At 59.8% G+C, this 17,250-nt stretch overlaps 2 protein-coding genes across 5 annotated transcripts; both read left to right on the top strand.

The window, feature by feature from the left end:
- The first annotated feature begins 49 nt into the window (after positions 1–49).
- On the top strand, positions 50–11,345 carry TNKS1BP1 (tankyrase 1 binding protein 1). 4 transcript variants are annotated; one of them, XM_015863665.2, is made up of 13 exons: positions 50–608; positions 1,323–1,428; positions 1,933–2,064; positions 2,175–2,814; positions 3,579–3,654; positions 4,529–5,788; positions 6,245–8,364; positions 8,907–9,240; positions 9,476–9,608; positions 9,700–9,839; positions 10,028–10,194; positions 10,795–10,869; positions 11,005–11,344. In XM_015863665.2, the coding sequence occupies exons 3-12, from the start codon at positions 1,980–1,982 to the stop codon at positions 10,853–10,855; spliced, it is 5,016 nt and encodes a 1,671-aa protein (XP_015719151.1). In that variant the 5' UTR covers positions 50–608; positions 1,323–1,428; positions 1,933–1,979; the 3' UTR covers positions 10,856–10,869; positions 11,005–11,344. The 4 variants fall into 4 exon arrangements, with proteins under 4 accessions (XP_015719151.1, XP_015719153.1, XP_015719150.1 ...); XM_015863667.2 differs by having other exon boundaries at positions 563–653; positions 3,582–3,654; positions 11,005–11,345; XM_015863664.2 differs by having other exon boundaries at positions 563–653; positions 11,005–11,345.
- A 2,631-nt stretch (positions 11,346–13,976) lies between these two features.
- Positions 13,977–15,440, top strand: APLNR (apelin receptor). Its single transcript, XM_015863710.2, has one exon. The coding sequence runs from the start codon at positions 14,067–14,069 to the stop codon at positions 15,177–15,179; it is 1,113 nt and encodes a 370-aa protein (XP_015719196.1). The 5' UTR covers positions 13,977–14,066; the 3' UTR covers positions 15,180–15,440.
- Positions 15,441–17,250: the final 1,810 nt, after the last annotated feature.

The following is a 17,250-nucleotide window of genomic DNA, read 5'->3' as shown; positions in this document are numbered from 1 at the left end:
GGGGCACACGGTGCTGGGATGCCTTCCTTCTAACATCGCCTTTCTCCCGGCATCGCCTCGGCCTCCTTGAACCGCAGCCAGGGGCTGAGCTCACTCACAGCCCATCCATTAGCAGCCGGAGCCCCTTCCTGCGGCCTCCCTAATCCTGTTAGTCTCCATCAGCCTCCTAATGGAGGGCCGGCGGTCGATCCCGATGCCGTGCGGATGTTCTCTGTGCCCTGGAGGGCCGCACCGTGCCTGGGGGTGGTGGTGGTGATAGTCATTTCATCAGCGTTCCTGCTTGACCCCGGCATGGCGGCCTGGCTGCGAGTCAAAGGCTGCAGGGGAACGGGCTCGGGGAGACGGGGCTCGGCCTGGCCGCCCCCTCTGTAGGTCACAGCCGGTTTGTGGGGCCGCCGCACCCCGGGGTTCCCCTCTACCGCCCTCTCACACTCAGGCCCCGCACAGCCCGTGCTCTATGGCCGCTGGAGGTGCCACGCGGCGCCGCTCTAGTTCTCCGCTCTCTCTGCTCGGCCACGTGGGGTGGGCGCGGCCCGAGTGGGGGCGCGGTGGGTGGGGAGGGGGCGAGGCCATCGCTCATGAATATGCAGCGGCGGCGGCGGCGGCGGGTGAGCGCGGGCAGGGCGAGGGGTCACGGCGGGAGCGCGGCGTGGGTACGGTACCGGAACGGGGGAGGGGCGGCGGGCAGCTGGGTGGGGTTATCTGGGCACGAGGGTGGCGATGGGGTCGGGGTCCTTGAGGCCGTTCAGCCCGTCGTGCCCGGCGGGGCCGAGGCTCGGGCTGCGAAGGACACAACGGGCCGCCCGGCCCTTCGTGCGGCCCCTCCTCGCCGATGGAGCGGGGGGCTCCGTTTCCATGGCGGCGCTCCCGGGCCCGCCCGGCCACTCGAGCGGGGGCTGCGTTACCGTGACAACGCGGGCAGGCCCCGGAGGATGGGAGGGGGGAGGGGGCACCCCTGTCTCCCTTCCCCCTTCCAGCCCCGTTCCACACCTCCCCCCCCCGCCCCGCTTCCCTTCGCCTCGTCACCGAGCGGGGCCTCGTCAGCATCCCGGGGCTGCCAAGGGGTTGGGAAACAGCCTCGGCGGGGGGAGGAGGGGCGGGAGGGGGGGGACGATGGCTTCCAGATGTGCCCCCTCCGGTTCCGTTTGGCCGGGGTGGGGGGAGCCCGAAGAGAGAAGGGGCCCGAGGGGAGAGGGGGGGGGAAAGGGGGGACCCCGCATCGCGAGTGGGAAGGAGGGAGCGGGGAGGAGGCGAGGGGAAGGCAGGGCAGGGCAGGGCCGCGAGGAGGAGGAGGCACGAGCGAGTTTTTCCTGTCCCCGCAGCGCCAGTGAGTCACGGGGAGCCGTGCGGCCACGCCAAACCGGGCCTGGGCATCGCGGCCCGCTCCCCTCCAGCCCCAGACCCGGCCATGAGGCGACCGAGGGGCAGGTGAGGGGGGGGCGACCCTATAGGGCCCGACGGGGCTGGGGATCGGGACGTGGGAGCGGTATGGGCTGACGTGGTGTGCGGAGCACTTCCGTGAGGGAACGGGCAGCGGGTGGGGGGGCTGCCCCAGGTGTAGGATGGGGGGTCGGTGCGGGTGGACGAGGGGCTGGCACCGCACACAGAAGGCAGCCCAGGTGAACAGGGCTGGGGTGCACATATTTACTGAGGTGTGCAAGGGACTGGCACGGTGTGCTCTATGGTTGGGTGCTGCCGGCGGGTTGGGGCAGTGTACAAAGGGTGGTACGGCCGAACGGAGGCTTGGCGGTGAGATAGTGGGTTGGCACGGTGTGCTGCACTGGTATAAGAGAGTGGGAAGCCAGCAGCACAATGCAACATGCTGCAGGTACAGCAGGGACCGGGGGCACCAGGGTGAATGGGGCAGCAGGCCCCAGTGGACAGGGTGGACTAAGGTTCTTCCGTGACGTTTCTCCCCTCTCTCTTCTGCAGGGGCTGACTGCACGCTGAGTCTGCTGAGCATTAGCTCCGGCTTCACCATGGCCTCCCAGCCCCAGTCCCTGCACCCCCCACTGCCCTGTGCCTCCGGGGGGACCGGACTGGCGGCTGGCAGCTCTGAGAAAGGTGAGAATCTCCCTGAATGGCTTATATGTGTTTTTAACCCAGAGTGAGATGTCTGCAGGTGTTGTTGTGTTCTCCAACTCCCCATGTTTCTCCTCGTCTTTCTCCCACAGGCAGTCCTCGCCCCAAGCCTCCTGTCCGGCCCAAGCCCCGTGTGCTGCCCAAGCCAGCCGTGCCTGCCAAACCCTGCCTGCCTCACCCCCCACCAGCACCACGGCATTCTCGTCCTGAGCTGCCCTCCGCAGAGAAGATAAACCGCCTGGCAGGCCCCCAGCCGTACAGTGGGGGTGGCTCTGGGGTGGCCCTCAGACGCCCCTCTTTCACCATCAAGTCACCTGAGACCCTCAACGGGAAGGGGCTCCCATCCCCACCAGTTTTCACTCCTGAGGACTCGTGTTCAACCCCCAGTGATGAGGTGCCCCCGGCCCCATCGACGCCTTCCCGCAAAGGTCCAGCTCCCTTTAAGGTGACACCAGTGCCTGTGGCAACCAAGCTGGAGCGATTTCCAGGCACCACCGTGGAGGAGATTCTGGCCAAAATGGACAGCAAGGAGGGAAGCCCTGACCGGGCCCGCATCTCTCCCTTTTGCTCCGATTCTTCTTCTCGCTTTGGCTCCAAGATCTTCACCGCCTTCCGGAGACGCCCTAGTGGGGAGGCAGATGGAGACTCCCCTGGTGAAGCCCGCCAGCTGCTCCAGCAGGCTGAGGGAGAGCTGGGGACAGGGGGTGACAGATGCCCGATGGTTGAGATGAGGTGAGGGGCAGAGGATCGGTCCCAGGGACAGGGAACCATGGGGAAAGCATCGGTGGGCAGTTAGAGATGGAACTAAATGGAGCTGGAAGGGACCTGAGGTCTGGTCGCCAGTACAAGGCTGTTGTTCCTCCTAACCAACAGTGCCTTGAGCCGCCTTCGTGGGAAGGCTTGGTCACCCGCGACAACTCTGGTGGTTTATTAAAACCACAAGAATGGGCCGGCCCAGCTGAGGAACTGCCTCCACGCTTGCAGCCATCTGGGACTGGAACCTTGCCAGACAGCACTCCGCTGCCCAAGCAGGGAATAACGGGGGGTTACTGCCCCTGGGAAATGTTCCCCCTTTTCTCCACTCTATTTTTTTTCCTGCTAGTTCATGCTAGAGCAGAGAGGCCTCAGATCTGTGGGACTCCTGGCTGCAGGAGGGGCTGGTTGGAAGCCAGCACTTGGCTGTGCTCCCTAAAGCCGGGCACCTCTGGGAGCAGGGCAGGGGCTATTTTAAACCAGAGTGTGAGAAACTTGCACTCCAAAGGATGAAAAACTTTCCAGAAAAGGGGTTGTAGCTGAATTGCCTTTGCAATCCTAACCTACCCTGATAATTCAGGGCATGTTTCCAGTGCCCCTTACAGAGAGTTAAGGGTTGGTTGTGGTCCTCGTCCACATCCTTCTGTGGCCAGAGCCGGATGGTTTGGGGTTGGGAGGTGTGTGCTTGTGGGAGGAAAAATGGGTTGCACGCCATATTTACCCCCCTACCTGTTTTTCTCCAGCAGCATCTCCTCCCCAGCTGGCGCGAGCTGTGCCGGGGACCCCTGTGGACTCTGGAGGCCACCATCTCCCCCTGACGTGAGTTCTCGCCGCACCCTCCTGCGTCGCGGCCACTCCACTCCTGGGCTCTCTCCTTCGGGGCTCTCCTGTCTCCTCCGGGGCTCCCTCTCTGCGGGGTGCGTGTCTCTCCTTTCTCCTTTGGGTGCCAACTGCTCTGGGGAAGGCAGGTGACTCCACTGCAGCCGCAGCTCCCTCACAGGGTGCCCAGGTGCTGGGCTGGGCTCTTGGAACAAGAAGTGATTTTCAGTCCTGGTGCCAAGGTGGGGACAGGGAGAAGCTGTGAGTCACCAGCTGAGATTTGGTGACCGGGCAGGTATGTGGTAGGCGGGCCCATTCCGCTTCCCTGCCGTGCCCCCTCCCCATGCACTGGAGTGATGACAGAGACACCAAAGGTGGCAGAACTGCTGTGGAGCATTAACCCTTAACAGTTCTAGTCAGGCTTGGCCCACCCTTATCTGGGTGATGCTGGAGTGTCTTGAGGGTGCCCAGGCCCACGCGGGGACGATTGGGGTGGTTGTATTTTTATTTCTTCTTGCTTCAGTTCTTCCTCTCCATGTCTGTCTCTGCACGTTGATGGTTGGTGGGCACCAGCAGGGCTGCTGAAGCAAGGAGCAGGGCTCTGGGCACTGCTTGGCCCTGTCCTGAAGGGCATGCAGCTGGAATGGGAGCTTCTGGGAGCTGCCAAGGCTGAGTCACACAGGAAGCAGCTCTGGTGCTGGCAGGATGTGTGGGCAACTCTTGCCCATGGGGTTTAGGGGAGATGGGGCTAGGGACTATGACTGTCACTGTATGTTGGAGCTGTGCTGGCAGAGAGGACCTGAAAGCTGTGGCTGGGTGATGCCTGGGAGGTTCCCCTTGAGTGACTTGACTCCCCTCCCTGTTCTTCCTGCAGCTCTCCTCTCTCCAGCTGGGACCCCCTGGCTCCCCAAGATCCCCTGCTTGCCCACCCCCAGGAGCTCCTTTCCAGCCTGCTGAGCCTTCTGCTGCAGCCCCCGGTTCCCCTGATGCCCCTCCAGAACTGCTGGCCCCTGGCTCCCCGACCATGGCTCTTGAATCCCCCAGATCTCCAGCTCAGCCTCCAACTGAGGAGCTCTTGGCCACTTCCATCCAGGCTCCAGGTGCTCCCTCATCTGTGGCTGAGCCCTGGCTTGGTGCCTCCCGCTCCCCGGGCTCCCCACACACCCCCAGTGAGGGATCTCCCACTCCTGCCAGCCCCTCCACACTGGGCGCACCCCAGCTGTCCCCAAGAGCCACCTGCCCCCCTGGCTCTCCTGAGTCTGCCACCCAGCCATCACCTTCCCCGAGCCCGCCCCCTGAGCTCCCTGCTAGAGCTTCTCGCCCTCCTGGCTCCCCTGGGGGTCCTGATGACTCCCCCGTGTCCTCTCGGACTCCTGAAGGTCCTGATTTCAGCCCTCCTCCCTCTAACAGAGACTCGGGGCTGCGGCGCTCATCAGAGGGGGTGCTGCGGCCCCCTCCCAGTGAAGGGCAGGGCATGGGGTTGCTTGGGGGCTCACTGGGTGCCCTGCCCCAGCCCGGGGACCAGCCAGCAGAGCACTTGCTGAGCAGCGAGTCCAGCTGGAGCCTTTCCCAGTCCTTTGAATGGACATTCCCCACACGGGGGGCAAGGGGGCTGCCATCCCCACCCAGATCCCCCATCCAGGAGGCAGCTGACTCTGGGCTGTCTGAAGAAGATGAGTCGGACAGGGAGGGTGCAGCTACTGGATCCCATGGGGACAGCGGGGACGCAGATGGGCCTGGCTTTGCAGTGACAGGCAGCTGGGGAGCTGAGGGGGCTCCGTGCCCAGGGGGTCCTGTGGCTCAGCAAGAATCTGAGAGCTCGGAAGAGGAGGAGGAAGAAGAGGCAGAGCTGGACAGCACCGAGCTCCACATAGTGGAGCCCATCTTGGACCCAGCTGAACCTGAGCCCCCTGTCAAGGCTACCCCACCAGATCCAGCCCCCACTGAAGCTGACACCTGGGAGCCAGCAGATGAGCCTCCTGCAAGCCTGCAGGGCCTTGGAGGGCCAGGCCAGGATGAAGGCTCCTCAAAGGGCCCCGATGCCCACGCTGACCCACGCTGGCTGACAGAGCTGCTGGCATCACCCAGGGCCCGTGCATCAGGACGTGACCCTCTGAAGGCTGAGGAACAGGAGGTGAGGGAGCGCGTGGCTCCGCGGCACCAAGGGTTAACGGGTTGCGTGCAGCGGTGCGGTTGCGCTCCTTTTGGTGCAGCAGAGCTGTCTGACGAGTTGGGTGGAGGCTGTGCAGGAGCATGCGGTGCCTGCGGGGAGAACTGGGGTGGGGCTGGGAGCCGCGTGTGCGCTGGAGAACCATGGCTGGCGAGTCAGAGACCATGGCCATCCTCCGGAGGCTGCTGGCCAACCTGGAGCTGCGGGATGAGCTGGGGAGGGCTCAAAGTGCTGCAGGGTGGGAAAGGCCCTGGGCAGGCACGGTGGCTGTAAGTACAGGTAGCTCGTGAAGCTGGGGGGGATGAGCAGTTGGGACCTGGCCTTCCTTTGGAGAGGAGTATTGTTGGATATCCCCCAACCCTTTTCAGATTATCCTCTGCAGTGTTTCTCTAACTCTTTCTCCTCTGTTTGACTCTCCAGGGTCTGCTTGGCTGGTCACGGAAGGACCTGTGCAGTGAATTCGGTATTGGGAGATCTCATCAGGCTGGTGCTTTTGACTGGAGCCATAAGGCTGTGGCCAGACAGGGGGACTGGCCTGGTGAGATGGAGCAGGATCAAAAGTTCAGGACCAACTCAAGCAGGAACAACAGTTGTGGCATCAGTGATATGAACCAGCAGGATAGAGCCTTTGGTGCTGCTGAGAGGGACTGGAGCAGCAATTACAAAGGGACAGAACTGATGGGTGATACGAGGCTTGGCAGCAGTGACTGGTCCAAATCTCACGGTGCGAGGGAAAGCTGCCTGCAGGATCAAGACTTCAGCAAACCTACATGGGGTACTGGGTATGGCTTGGACAGTGCAGGCAGCAGAGAGGAGGTCAGCTCCGGGAAGGCTGAATGGGGCAGTCCCTACAGTGTGGGACATGGCCAGCAGCAGGACAAAGAGCTGAGCTCCAGACAGCCTGGCTGGGCTGGCAAGTATGGCTCTGGGGACCTGGAGGCCCATGGTGAGGATGCTTCACCTGTGTGGTCTACTGAGTATGGAACCGGTGATGCAGACATCAAGGACAGGGAGGTCACCCCTAGTGACTGGGCCAGTAAATACAGTAGCAGGGATGCTGAGACCAAGGACAAGGATTTTACTCTAGGCTGGGCTGGCAGATCCAGCACTGGGGACGCTGGGACCCCGGACAAGGAGTTCTGCTCCAGCAGATCAGCCTGGGACAGCAAATACAGTACCAGAGACATGGACAGCCAGGACAGGGAATTCAGCCCCAGCAGACCAGCCTGGTCTGGTGAATACAGCACCCAAGACATGGAGAGCCAAGACAGAGAGTTCAGCCCCAGCAGACCGGCTGAGGCCAGCGAATACAGCAGCAGGGACATGGAGATCCAGGACAGGGAGTTCAGCCCCAGCAGGCCAGCCTGTGCTGAAGAACACAGTACCAGTGATATGGAGAGCCAGGATGGGGAGTTCAGCACCAGCAGACCTACCTGGCACAGTGAGTACAGCAGCAGGGACATGGAGAGCCAGGACAGGGAGTTCAGCCCCAGCAGACCAGCCTGCACTGATGAATACAGCACCAGCAACACAGAGACCCAGGACAGGGATCTCAATCCCAGCAGACTCACCTGGCACAGTGAGTACAGCAGCAGGGACATGGAGAGCCAGGACAGGGAGTTCAGCCCCAGCAGACCAGCGTGTACTGATGAATACAGCACCAGGGATATGGAAACCCAGGACAGGGAGTTCAGCCCCAGCAGACTGGCTGAAGCCAGTGAATACAGCACCAGAGATGTGGAGACCCAAGACAGGGAGCTCAAATCCAACAAACCAGCCTGGGATGATGGATACATCACCAAGAACATGGAGAGCCAGGACAGGGAGTTCGGCCCCAGCAGGTCAGTCTGGGCCAGCGATTATGGCTCTGTGAACACCACAAAGGGAGAGTTTAGTTCTAGCAGGCTGAGCTGGGCTGGTGAATGCAGCATTGGCCAGACTGAACTGGCTAATGCTTTTGGTGTTGGAAAAGACTTGCCTGGCTTGTGTGCCCCCAGTCGCCCAGGCCATGAGTCCAGCTGGGGCAGCACTGACCAGTCGGAGAGTGGCACCAAGGACTGGGCTGAAGAGCTGCGCCTTGGAGGAGCTGAACACCAAAATCAGTTTGGCATCATTGGGACAGAGCGAGTGTCAGATTCCTCCAGCACTGCAGTGTCAGCGGACAGCCTGATGTCCTGGGCAGACAAGATGAGGTCTGAGGTCCCGCAAGAGTCCCGGCAGCCCCTGGAAGACTGGCACAGTGATCTCTCCTTCAGCACCTCAGGTGTTACTGGTAAAGCTGATGAGGGTGAACCAAACCAAATGGCCTGGGATGAGGGCCTGACAGCTGTGGGCAGCTCTGCCCAGCCCCAGCAGGCCAAGGTGGAGGAACCAGGCTGGAGCCAGGACCTAGAGGAAGCTGGCTGGAGTGAGGAGCTGCGTGAGGCTGAGGCCAGGCGCCAAGAGTGGGCCAGTGCCTTTGGGGCCCGCTGTGCCGCCAGAAGCCAGGACTTCAGTGCTGGGGAGCAGAGCCTGGGAGGTGATGACGGTTCAGCAGACAGGTAAGGAGGGTCTGGGTGGTGGAGATGGAGTCTGGGAGGTGCTAGCATTCCCTTGGCCTCCTGAGAAATTGGCAGAATGAGCCCCGTGCCTTTATCTTACCAAGATCTGGGGAACCCCACGCTCTAATTTCAGCCATACTTGAGCTGGGGATTTCCAAAATGATACATTTCCAGAAGCTGCTGGAATGTAAGGATGCCAGGAGGACAAAGGCAAAACTCCTGCTGGCCTGGATAAGGCCTCAGCCTTGTTCACATGCTGTGGTGTGATTCTCTGCTGGTCTTAAGGGAAACTTCCCAGAAGTGCCACCTGTTGGTGTGCATCTCATTTGGCCTTTGGCAGTTGACATCCCAAAGTAGGGGGAGAGTCCCAGACACCTGGGTTTTGTCTCGGGCTCACCCACATTCACAGGAACAGTGTTTGGCCTTCCCTGTGCCTTAGTTTCCCCTGAAGGCTGACAAAGGGAAATTGGGAGAGATTTGGGGCTGGGGAAGGGCTTGCTTGCTGGGGCTGGAAGAACTGTGTCTTCTTGTCTTCCTACCAGGAGCCCTGAAAACATCCATCTCTCAGACTCCAGCCCACCACTGGGTGATGATGCTGTGGCTGAGCCTGCAGCTGCTGAGCCCCTCTGGGGTGAATCGGCTGCCCCGCTGCCGAGAACAGATCCCATGGAGCAACAGGACCTTCCTGAGCTGGCTGCTGCCCCTTTGCCACCAGAGGCTGCTGGTGAGACTCTAGAAACAGTGAGCGAAGAGACCCCTTCGGACCACCCAGATGGGAAGAGACCGGTGAGCTGGGAAGAAAAGAGGCTCTCTGCAAGTGCCTCGCAGCCCGAGGGACTTCTGGACCTCTCTGGTCAGGATTTCACCTTTCTTGAGGTGAGTGGGGAAGAGGGAGCTTCTGACTCCCTCCTACAGCCCTAAGGGAGCCCGGTGGTCAGGGGGATGCAGAGAGAGGCTGCAGATGCAAGGCCACTGTATACTGTAGGAAGGCAGTCACCATAAGGGATCCATAGAAAGCAGTGGAATGGATGAGTGGGTGGATGGAGTGGATGGAGTGGAGACCCTGAAACTCCTCTGTGCTGGGCACTGAGCTGTCCCTTGGGCTTTGCAGGACACGGAGGTTCTGGACAGTACCATGTACCGCAGCAAGGCCAACCTGGGCCGCAAACGGAGGCACCGAGCACCTGTTCTCCGCCTTGGGGCCACTTCAGAAGGGGACAGTTGGATCTTCCAGGACTCCACAGGTGAGAGCCTGCAGGACAGTGAAAACAATAGGATAGTGGGATGGGGTGTTGTGCTCTTAAAGATGTCTCACAGTGATGCTCTCCCCCACAGAGCCCCGTCCAGCCCGTGCAGCAGCATCCTCTGATGAGGAGGCAGCAGAAGAACCCAAGAGCCGGCGGGTGCGAGCATCCCCATCGGGCAAGGGTGTCAAGGTGCCACTCTTCCCTGGCCTTACCACATCTGCCCTCAAGGTAAGGCCTGCTGGAACTCCAGGCAAGCAGATGAAAGGGACATGATTTCTAAAGGGTGGGCAGCAACAGGCAGGCTGAAGGACAGTCCAAGTCAGGCAGCATGGAGAAAGAGGGAGAGGATGCAGTAGAAGGATGTGAGGATGGTAGGGGGTGAGAGCACTGTGTACCCATGTGACTTCATCTCCCAGGCCAAGCTGAGAGGTCGAAACCGCTCTGTCGAGGAAGGAGCATCACCAATGGACAGCAAGGCAACTCCCACAAAGGATCCCCATGTACAGCGCTCCAAATCCTGCAAGATCCCTGGCCTGAGTGGGAAACCCCTGGTGCTGCCCCCTAAGCCTGAGAAGTCTTCAGGGTGAGTGCTGGGCTCAAGGGACAGTTGTGACGATGCTGGGTGGATGTGCCAGGTCAGGTGTTGGTGTGGGACTATGGACGTGCTGGGGACATTGGGGTGGGTTGCGAAGGAGTGGGTAAAATGGAGGTCTCAGAGGCATTGTGGGCAACGAAGCAGTGTTAGTGGGGTGATTGGAAGTACTGGGGGCTGTGCTCAAGTCCTACAGCTGCTGGCTCTGAGGAACCATGTGTTCCAGGCTGGTATTTGTGGTGCTGGCAGTTGGCCGGAGGCTGGGACGGACCTTGGGGCTGGAGCTGGGAGCTGGAAGTGAGGCTTACTGGGACCAGCATTCTCAAGCCCTGTTGCCTGGGAGAGCCGGGCTACTCCACCCTAAACAGTACTTGGGCCGAAGCCCTTAAAGCCATAGCTGACTCAGCTGCAGCCGTTTCCTTCCCGCTTTTGGGCTGGATGGTCCCTTGGGGAGTGCAGCCGTCCCTAGGAGGACTGTCTCAGCTTGATCTGGATCTGAGCCCCAGAGCTTTGGAAGAAGCCCTCGGGGCAGTGGGTGCATTTCTGGGGGCTTTGGCATTGTGGTGCCAGCACGTGTTTGGATCTGCGCAGGTCAGACGCCTCCCCGCCTCACTGGCTGCAAGCGCTGAAGCTGAAAAAGAAGAAATCGTGAGCTGATCTCATGGGGTGAGTGCCAGCAGAGTGATGATGCAGCTGGGATGAGGGCTCAAGGGGATGTTCCTCCACCTCTGGGTCACCCCCAGAGCTGGCGCTTCCTTCCTGGCCCTCACCATACCTTCTCCTTTCCTATGTCTCTTTCAGGCTCGCTCTCCTGCCAGCATGTCCCTAGGAGGCTGATGGCTGGCATTGCCAGGATCAAGCACCCTCTTCCCTCTAGCAGGACACACACACACATCTATGCACTTTGTATGATGCTCGCAGGGTTCCCTCCCCACTCCCATCCCTCCCCACTCCCATTTCCCCAAAGTTTCTCTTCCTTTGTGTCCCTGCTCTTCCTCCTGTCCCCTGGGGCCTGGAGGTGGTCAGCAAGGCCGCACCCTTCCCCGCCCTCCCCCTGCTCTCCTATCACCCTCCAGACAAAGAGCAGCAGGTCATTATTTTGGTGCCACTTGACAGGACAATAAAACTTTGTTGGTTGGTTTGGTGGGGTCTTGGTTCTTCTGTAAGATCCTTGGTTCCGAGAGTCTCCCTGCTCCCCCAAAGGAGGTGTTCCCATGGCACATAGAGGGAACCTGGTGTAGGGACTGCCACCAGGAGGAGCTCTCTGCCCTCTGTCTGCAGCTGGAATAGAGGTAGCTTGCAGTTGTGCTCGTGGGATGCCTGGTGCCACCCTCACCTTGCTCACTGTCCCCATATCCCTGCTGCCTGCCTGGAGAACAGAAATGCAGTGGGAGTGCAAAAATGCTCCTGCACACGGGGACTGTGTGCAGGGCCAACGTGGTTGTGTTCATGCACAGCAGTTGCAACACCCACCCTGCTGGTGATGTGAACACACTCAGTCCCTGCCTCCTGTGCTCGCCCTGTCTCCAACCTGTGCCCCAAGGCCCTTCTGCCCCTTCCCTGCCCACCTCCCTAATGTGGGAGCTGGTGCTGGGTGTTGTGGTTACTCTGAGGAGGAGTGGGGACAGCTCCTGGCCCCAAACCTTCCTGGCAAGCTGAGCAACCCCAGGCAAAAGCCTGTGTCAGACTCCACCCAACCCTCAGAGCTGAGCTGGTTAATCCCACATTCTGCCACAGGGCTGGGATTTCTTTCCTGTCTTCCTGACACAATCCAGGAAGCATCGCCCACCAAATGCTGGCTGCCTCTGTGGTCCTTCCCCTAGATCCCTTCAATACCTGACTGTGCCCTGAGCCCTTTCCCTGCCCTGTGATGTTTATTCTCAGCTGAGCCTAGCGGAAAGAGGGGGAGACAGATGGAAAGATGGAACCAAGGAGTTGTTTCTTCCTTGGTAGGATATGAGTAACTCCAGCTGACTTCAGAGGAAGTCACCAAATCCCACGTTGAGGTGGATAAGCTCTGCCCTTCTTGGCACAGGGATTTTGGGCACTGTGAGTGCGCCCCTTTAGGCCATGCATTCAGGGGACTTTGGGACAAGCATGACCGACATTGCATGGGGACATTGCCCCAGCCATAGCGAGAGGGACAGCTCTGGGTGCATGCGGTGCGCCTGGGAATGCTCGGAGCCATTAGCTGATCTGAGATCTCCTGATGAGCCTTATCAGGGTGGTGGGGCTGCCACATGCTTCACCCCCCACCGAAGCTACAGAGGAATCTCAGCCTCTTATCTCTGATAGTGTCCAGTGCCTGCTGCAACCCCCTGCGCCTCCATGTGCTGCATTCCTGCTGTCTTGCAGAGTGCAGTAGGGGCTTCATCCGCCCCCTGCCCTTGTCCCCAGCTGCTTTTGGGGCACGCAAGCAGGCTGGAAAGGGTTACCTGTTCCCTGCTACCCACGGGAGCCAAAAATAGCGGGGATTGTTATTAATAGTGATCCTCATTCCCCACGCTGGAACATCTCCCTTTGTAGCAATTCCTGGCAATACCAAGGGTCTAATTAGCATTTATTTTTTTAAAGTTTCCCTATTTTATTCAATTTTAACTAACTATAATTAACTAACAGCTTTATCTGCCTTTGGGTTTTGAGCAGCTCTGTCTCTTCTTCTTAAAAAAAACACCCAAACCCTTATTATTTTAACCTGAATTAGCAGCCATCACACTTACACATTGAGTTTTAACATCTTTATCTCTAATTCCTCCAAGCACCACTGACTTTAGCAGTGCTGCAACCTCCCTACCTCACAGGGTTAACTTTGGCTTCCGAAGCTGACTCTGTCCCAGGTAACTGGAATATTTCATTATTCATTATCTCCCTCTCCAGCCTGATTTTGCTCCATTTGTTCTTGCAGGGCTGAGTCAGATTTTGGTCCTTTCCTCCCTAATTTCAGAGATCCCTCTGGGCTGCCCTGTGTTTCAGCAGCCCAATGACTGCCTCTGCTTTTGGCTGCACGGATTGTGCTCTGTTCATTCATTCAAAGGGTGAAAGGCACATCGTGGCTCTGTTGTACAGTCTCTAAGCTCCAGTCCTTTGCCTGTCTCAGCCCAGCAGAGGCTGGCGGCTTATCAGCCACAGACCTTGGCATCCCTTCAGCAGCTTCCCAACCAAAAGCTGCGATCGTGAGAGCGGAGCCTCTGTGGGACAGTGCTGTCTTGCAGCCTGGCAGTGCCTTCCTCCTGCTCCCTCCCAGTGGTTCTTTCTTTGGAAGTGACTTTCCAGCTTTGTTAGCTCATGGGAAGGTGTCAGTGCACAATGGGCTCCCAGGCACGCTGTGCTCAGCGTGTGGCTCTGGCAATTTGGGCCCCCTCCATGCCACGCATGACTGCAAAATGCCAGACCTTAAATGCAAAATGCAAGACCTGAGTGCAAAGCATCAAGTGCCAGGTTCCAAGTGCAAAGTCACAAATGCAAAATACAGCCATCCCAGGTGCTGCAGCCCCAGTGCAAAATGCCAAATGTGAAATCCAATTTCCAGGTCTCTGCAGGGCGGCAGACCCACGCCTGGCTGTGGAGCTGCAGCACCGAGCCCTGGTGTGTGTGTGGGGGGGGGGGGGGGGGTGTGGTGGGGTTATCTGTTGGGCTCATGTGTTGACACCTGGGTGAGAGCCAGATGGGAGCTGTGGGGGGGAGCTGTGAAATTTCCCACGGGGCTCCCCCATCCTGTCCATCCTACTGAGGAGGAGGGGGGCGGAGGGCGGGGAGGAAGGGGAGGTAACACGGTGGGATTAGCTGGGCTGGGCTCAGAGGGCTGGAGGAGGTCGGCGGTGAGCCTGGGGATGAGCTGAGCTGCACCGAGCCCGGCTGGAGGCATGGAGGAGATTGTGTACACCTACATCGAAGGGGACAATGAGACCGATTGCGAGTATGAGGAGTGGGGCCTATCGCTGGCCCTGTTGCCCACCATCTACCTGCTGGTCTTCCTGCTGGGCACAGCGGGCAACGGCCTCGTGCTCTGGACCATCTTCAAGGGCGGGCGGGAGCGGCGGCGCTCAGCTGACACCTTCATCGCCAACCTGGCAGTGGCTGACCTCACCTTCGTGGTCACGCTGCCGCTGTGGGCCGCCTACGCCTGGCTGGGCTACCACTGGCCCTTTGGCACGGCCGCCTGCAAGGTCAGCAGCTACCTGGTCTTCGTCAACATGTATGCCAGCGTCTTCTGCCTGACAGGGCTCAGTTTCGACCGCTACCTGGCCATCGTGCGGCCGCTGGCCACGGCCAAGCTGCGCTCGCGGGTAAGCGGGCTGCTGGCCACCGTGGCACTGTGGGTGCTGGCGGCCCTGCTGGCTCTGCCAGCCCTGGTGCTGCGGCAGGCGGCTGCGCTGGGGGGGGACACCAAGGTTACCTGCTACATGGACTACGGGGGCCTGGCGGCACCGGGGACTGAGGCTGCGTGGGAGGTGGGGCTGGGGCTCTCCTCCACACTGCTGGGTTTCGTGGCCCCCTTCGCTGTCATGCTGACCTGCTACTTCTTCATCGCCCGCACCGTGGCCACCCACTTTCGCCGTGAGCGGGCTGAGGGGCCCCGCAAGCGCAAGCGGCTGCTGACCATCATCGCCGTGCTGGTGGCTGCGTTCGGTGGCTGCTGGTTGCCCTTCCACCTGGTCAAGACCCTCTACGTCCTGATGGACCTGGAGGTGCTGCCCTGGTCCTGTGGCCTGCACGCCTTCCTCAACAACTTCCATCCCTACTGCACCGGCATCGCCTACATCAACAGCTGCCTCAACCCCTTCCTCTACGCCTTCTTCGACCCCCATTTCCGCCGTGCCTGTGCTGCACTGCTCTGCTGCCGACCCCCTGGGCCCAGGACCGAGCGCTCAGGCAGCTTCTCCTCGGGGCACAGCCACCCCCCTGGCGGCAAGGGGGCCCTGGCTATGGGGGGCAAGCTGGACCCTGCCACCCAGGAGACGCTCTTCCGCTCCTGAAACCCCACTCCCTGGCAGCCCCCCGAGCTGGTCTCCTTGGGGGCGGCCCCTGCACACATAGGGACCCCCCCTCCCCTCCTCTCAGTGCCCCAGAGCCTGGCTTGCTTTGGGAAGCCCTGTCCCTGCTTGTGGGAGGTGTGAGGGGAAACTGAAGCATGGGTTGGGTGGGCTCCCCTTGTCCCCTGGGGGGTTTGGGCAGGGGCACGGCCAAGCTGTTGGATTTCTGACAAATAAATGAATTTTGGTTACAAAAAACAAAAAGGAGTAGGGTGTGTGTGGTTCCTGGGGGGGATGGTGATGGAGAGGGGTGGGGGCTGTACTGGTCCGGGGAGGGTTAGGGGGTGTGTACACACACAGCAGAATTTCTGTGCACCTCAGAGACACCAGATGAAGTCCCCACCTCCCCAGATTGCCCTGCTCACAGGGTGGGAGCCCACTGAGTGCCTGATTGCATCAGGTCCTCTCCTATCAAATCCCCTTTTCAGGTTTTTACCCTTATCTGAGGCCAGATACACCCTGGGTGACTCACCTCAGGGTTGTGATGCCCACAGAGCCAGCGGGCATTGCCCCAGCCTGGCCACCACTGCCCCCAGCTCAGCATGGGTTTGGGGCTGCTGTGGGCCTGCACCTTCCCTATCCCCAGCCCTGTCCTTCCTCACCCTCCCCTGGCGCCAGGCAGGACAATGGCCCACGATAGCCCTGGATTTTGATGAGCCACCAAAACACGCTCCTCTCGCTTCCATCTCCAGCCCCAGACGCTTCCTGAACCTTTGCTTTAAATAAATCTTCACCCTATTTGCTATTTGCATCCTTCATTTACTCACGATTAACTATCCTGTCTCCTCAGCTTTTGTTCCCACTTGGAAAGGATGCAGGATCATTACTGGGTTCCTTATGGAGCTTCCCGTTGTTTGGCGGTGGGGCTGGGGGGGCTGTGTTGACCTTCCCATTGCCACGGCATCATTTTGGGCTCCAGCCCAGCCACACATATCCCCCCTTGGGGAAGGCCCTTTGTCTCAGCGAAGTTAATAGAGGAGGTGGCCTTGGAGCTGTGGTTTGGATAAAGCAGGGTGCAAAGAGAGTGCAAGCCATGAAGGCAGTCTATGGCAGCTCTTTGAACCCCGGCTGGGGCTGTTTGGGGTTTCCCCTTGGTTTCTCTCTTGGGCTTAGAGCTGGGGTATTGGGGTGGTGGAAATGCAGCATCTCCCCTTGGTTTCTCTCTTGGGCTTAGAGCTGGGGTATTGGAGTGGTGGAAATGCAGCAATTGAGGCCACAGCCCAAAGGGAAATTTGGGGGAGAAGTGTGTTTACATTCAGGATTCCTTTCAGCCTCACTTTTTTGGAAAAAGCAAGAAAAAGTGATCCCTGGTTCCTGCTCATCCACCCTTCCATCCCTTCCTCCCTCCCTCCATCCAACCCTCCATTTATCCACCCATCCATTCATCATCCACCCATCCCTCCATCCACCCCTCCATCCACCCTCCCTACCCCCTATCCCCCATCCCTCCATCCCTCCATCCACCCCTCCACCCCTCCCTCCATCCATCCATCCATCCATCCATCCATCCATCCATCCATCCATCCATCCATCCATCACTCCAGCCACCAGCCCTAAATAAACTGTCAGGGAAGGGGGACACTGGGGCTCGGTTTTGGAGCCCAGCAGGGGCAGCTTCCTCCTGGGCAGGGTGTCCGGGTGCGGAAATTGATGCAGGGCGTCCTGCCAGCGGAGACGGGAACTGCGGACTTTCTATCCGGCTTTTGGAGATTTCCCTTTCCCTTGGAGGAGGGAAATGTTCAGTTGAGGAGTCTCTGGGGGGAAATGCAGGGACACTTCAGAAAAACAAGGCCGGAGAGGGGGAAGGGGCAGCGGGCTCGGACCGACCGTCGGAAGGAGATAAGGAAGGTGTTGCCTTCCTGCAGCAGTGCTGGGGGAAAGGCAGTGTAGGAAAGATGAGGAGGGAAGATAGAGGGGGATGGAGGGACACGCAGTGAGGGGGATGGGAATTCCTGCTGGATCCCTGTGCAGTCAGGAGCATTCTTTGGAAGTTCCAGAGAGCAGAGTGGATTTG

This window comes from Coturnix japonica, chromosome 5 (genome assembly GCF_001577835.2).
Source record: "Coturnix japonica isolate 7356 chromosome 5, Coturnix japonica 2.1, whole genome shotgun sequence".
Taxonomy (NCBI): domain Eukaryota; kingdom Metazoa; phylum Chordata; class Aves; order Galliformes; family Phasianidae; genus Coturnix; species Coturnix japonica.
This window is presented reverse-complemented; position numbering and strand designations above follow the sequence as displayed.

Excerpts from the sequence above, each read along its gene's own strand:
- APLNR (XM_015863710.2), top strand. The coding sequence starts at position 14,067 with ATGGAGGAGATTGTGTACACCTACATCGAAGGGGACAATGAGACCGAT.
- TNKS1BP1 (XM_015863664.2), top strand. The coding sequence starts at position 1,980 with ATGGCCTCCCAGCCCCAGTCCCTGCACCCCCCACTGCCCTGTGCCTCC. Across the intron at positions 5,789-6,244 it reads TGAAGGCTGAGGAACAGGAG|GGTCTGCTTGGCTGGTCACG; the intron begins GTGAGGGAGCGC and ends TTGACTCTCCAG. Across the intron at positions 9,609-9,699 it reads GATCTTCCAGGACTCCACAG|AGCCCCGTCCAGCCCGTGCA; the intron begins GTGAGAGCCTGC and ends TCTCCCCCACAG.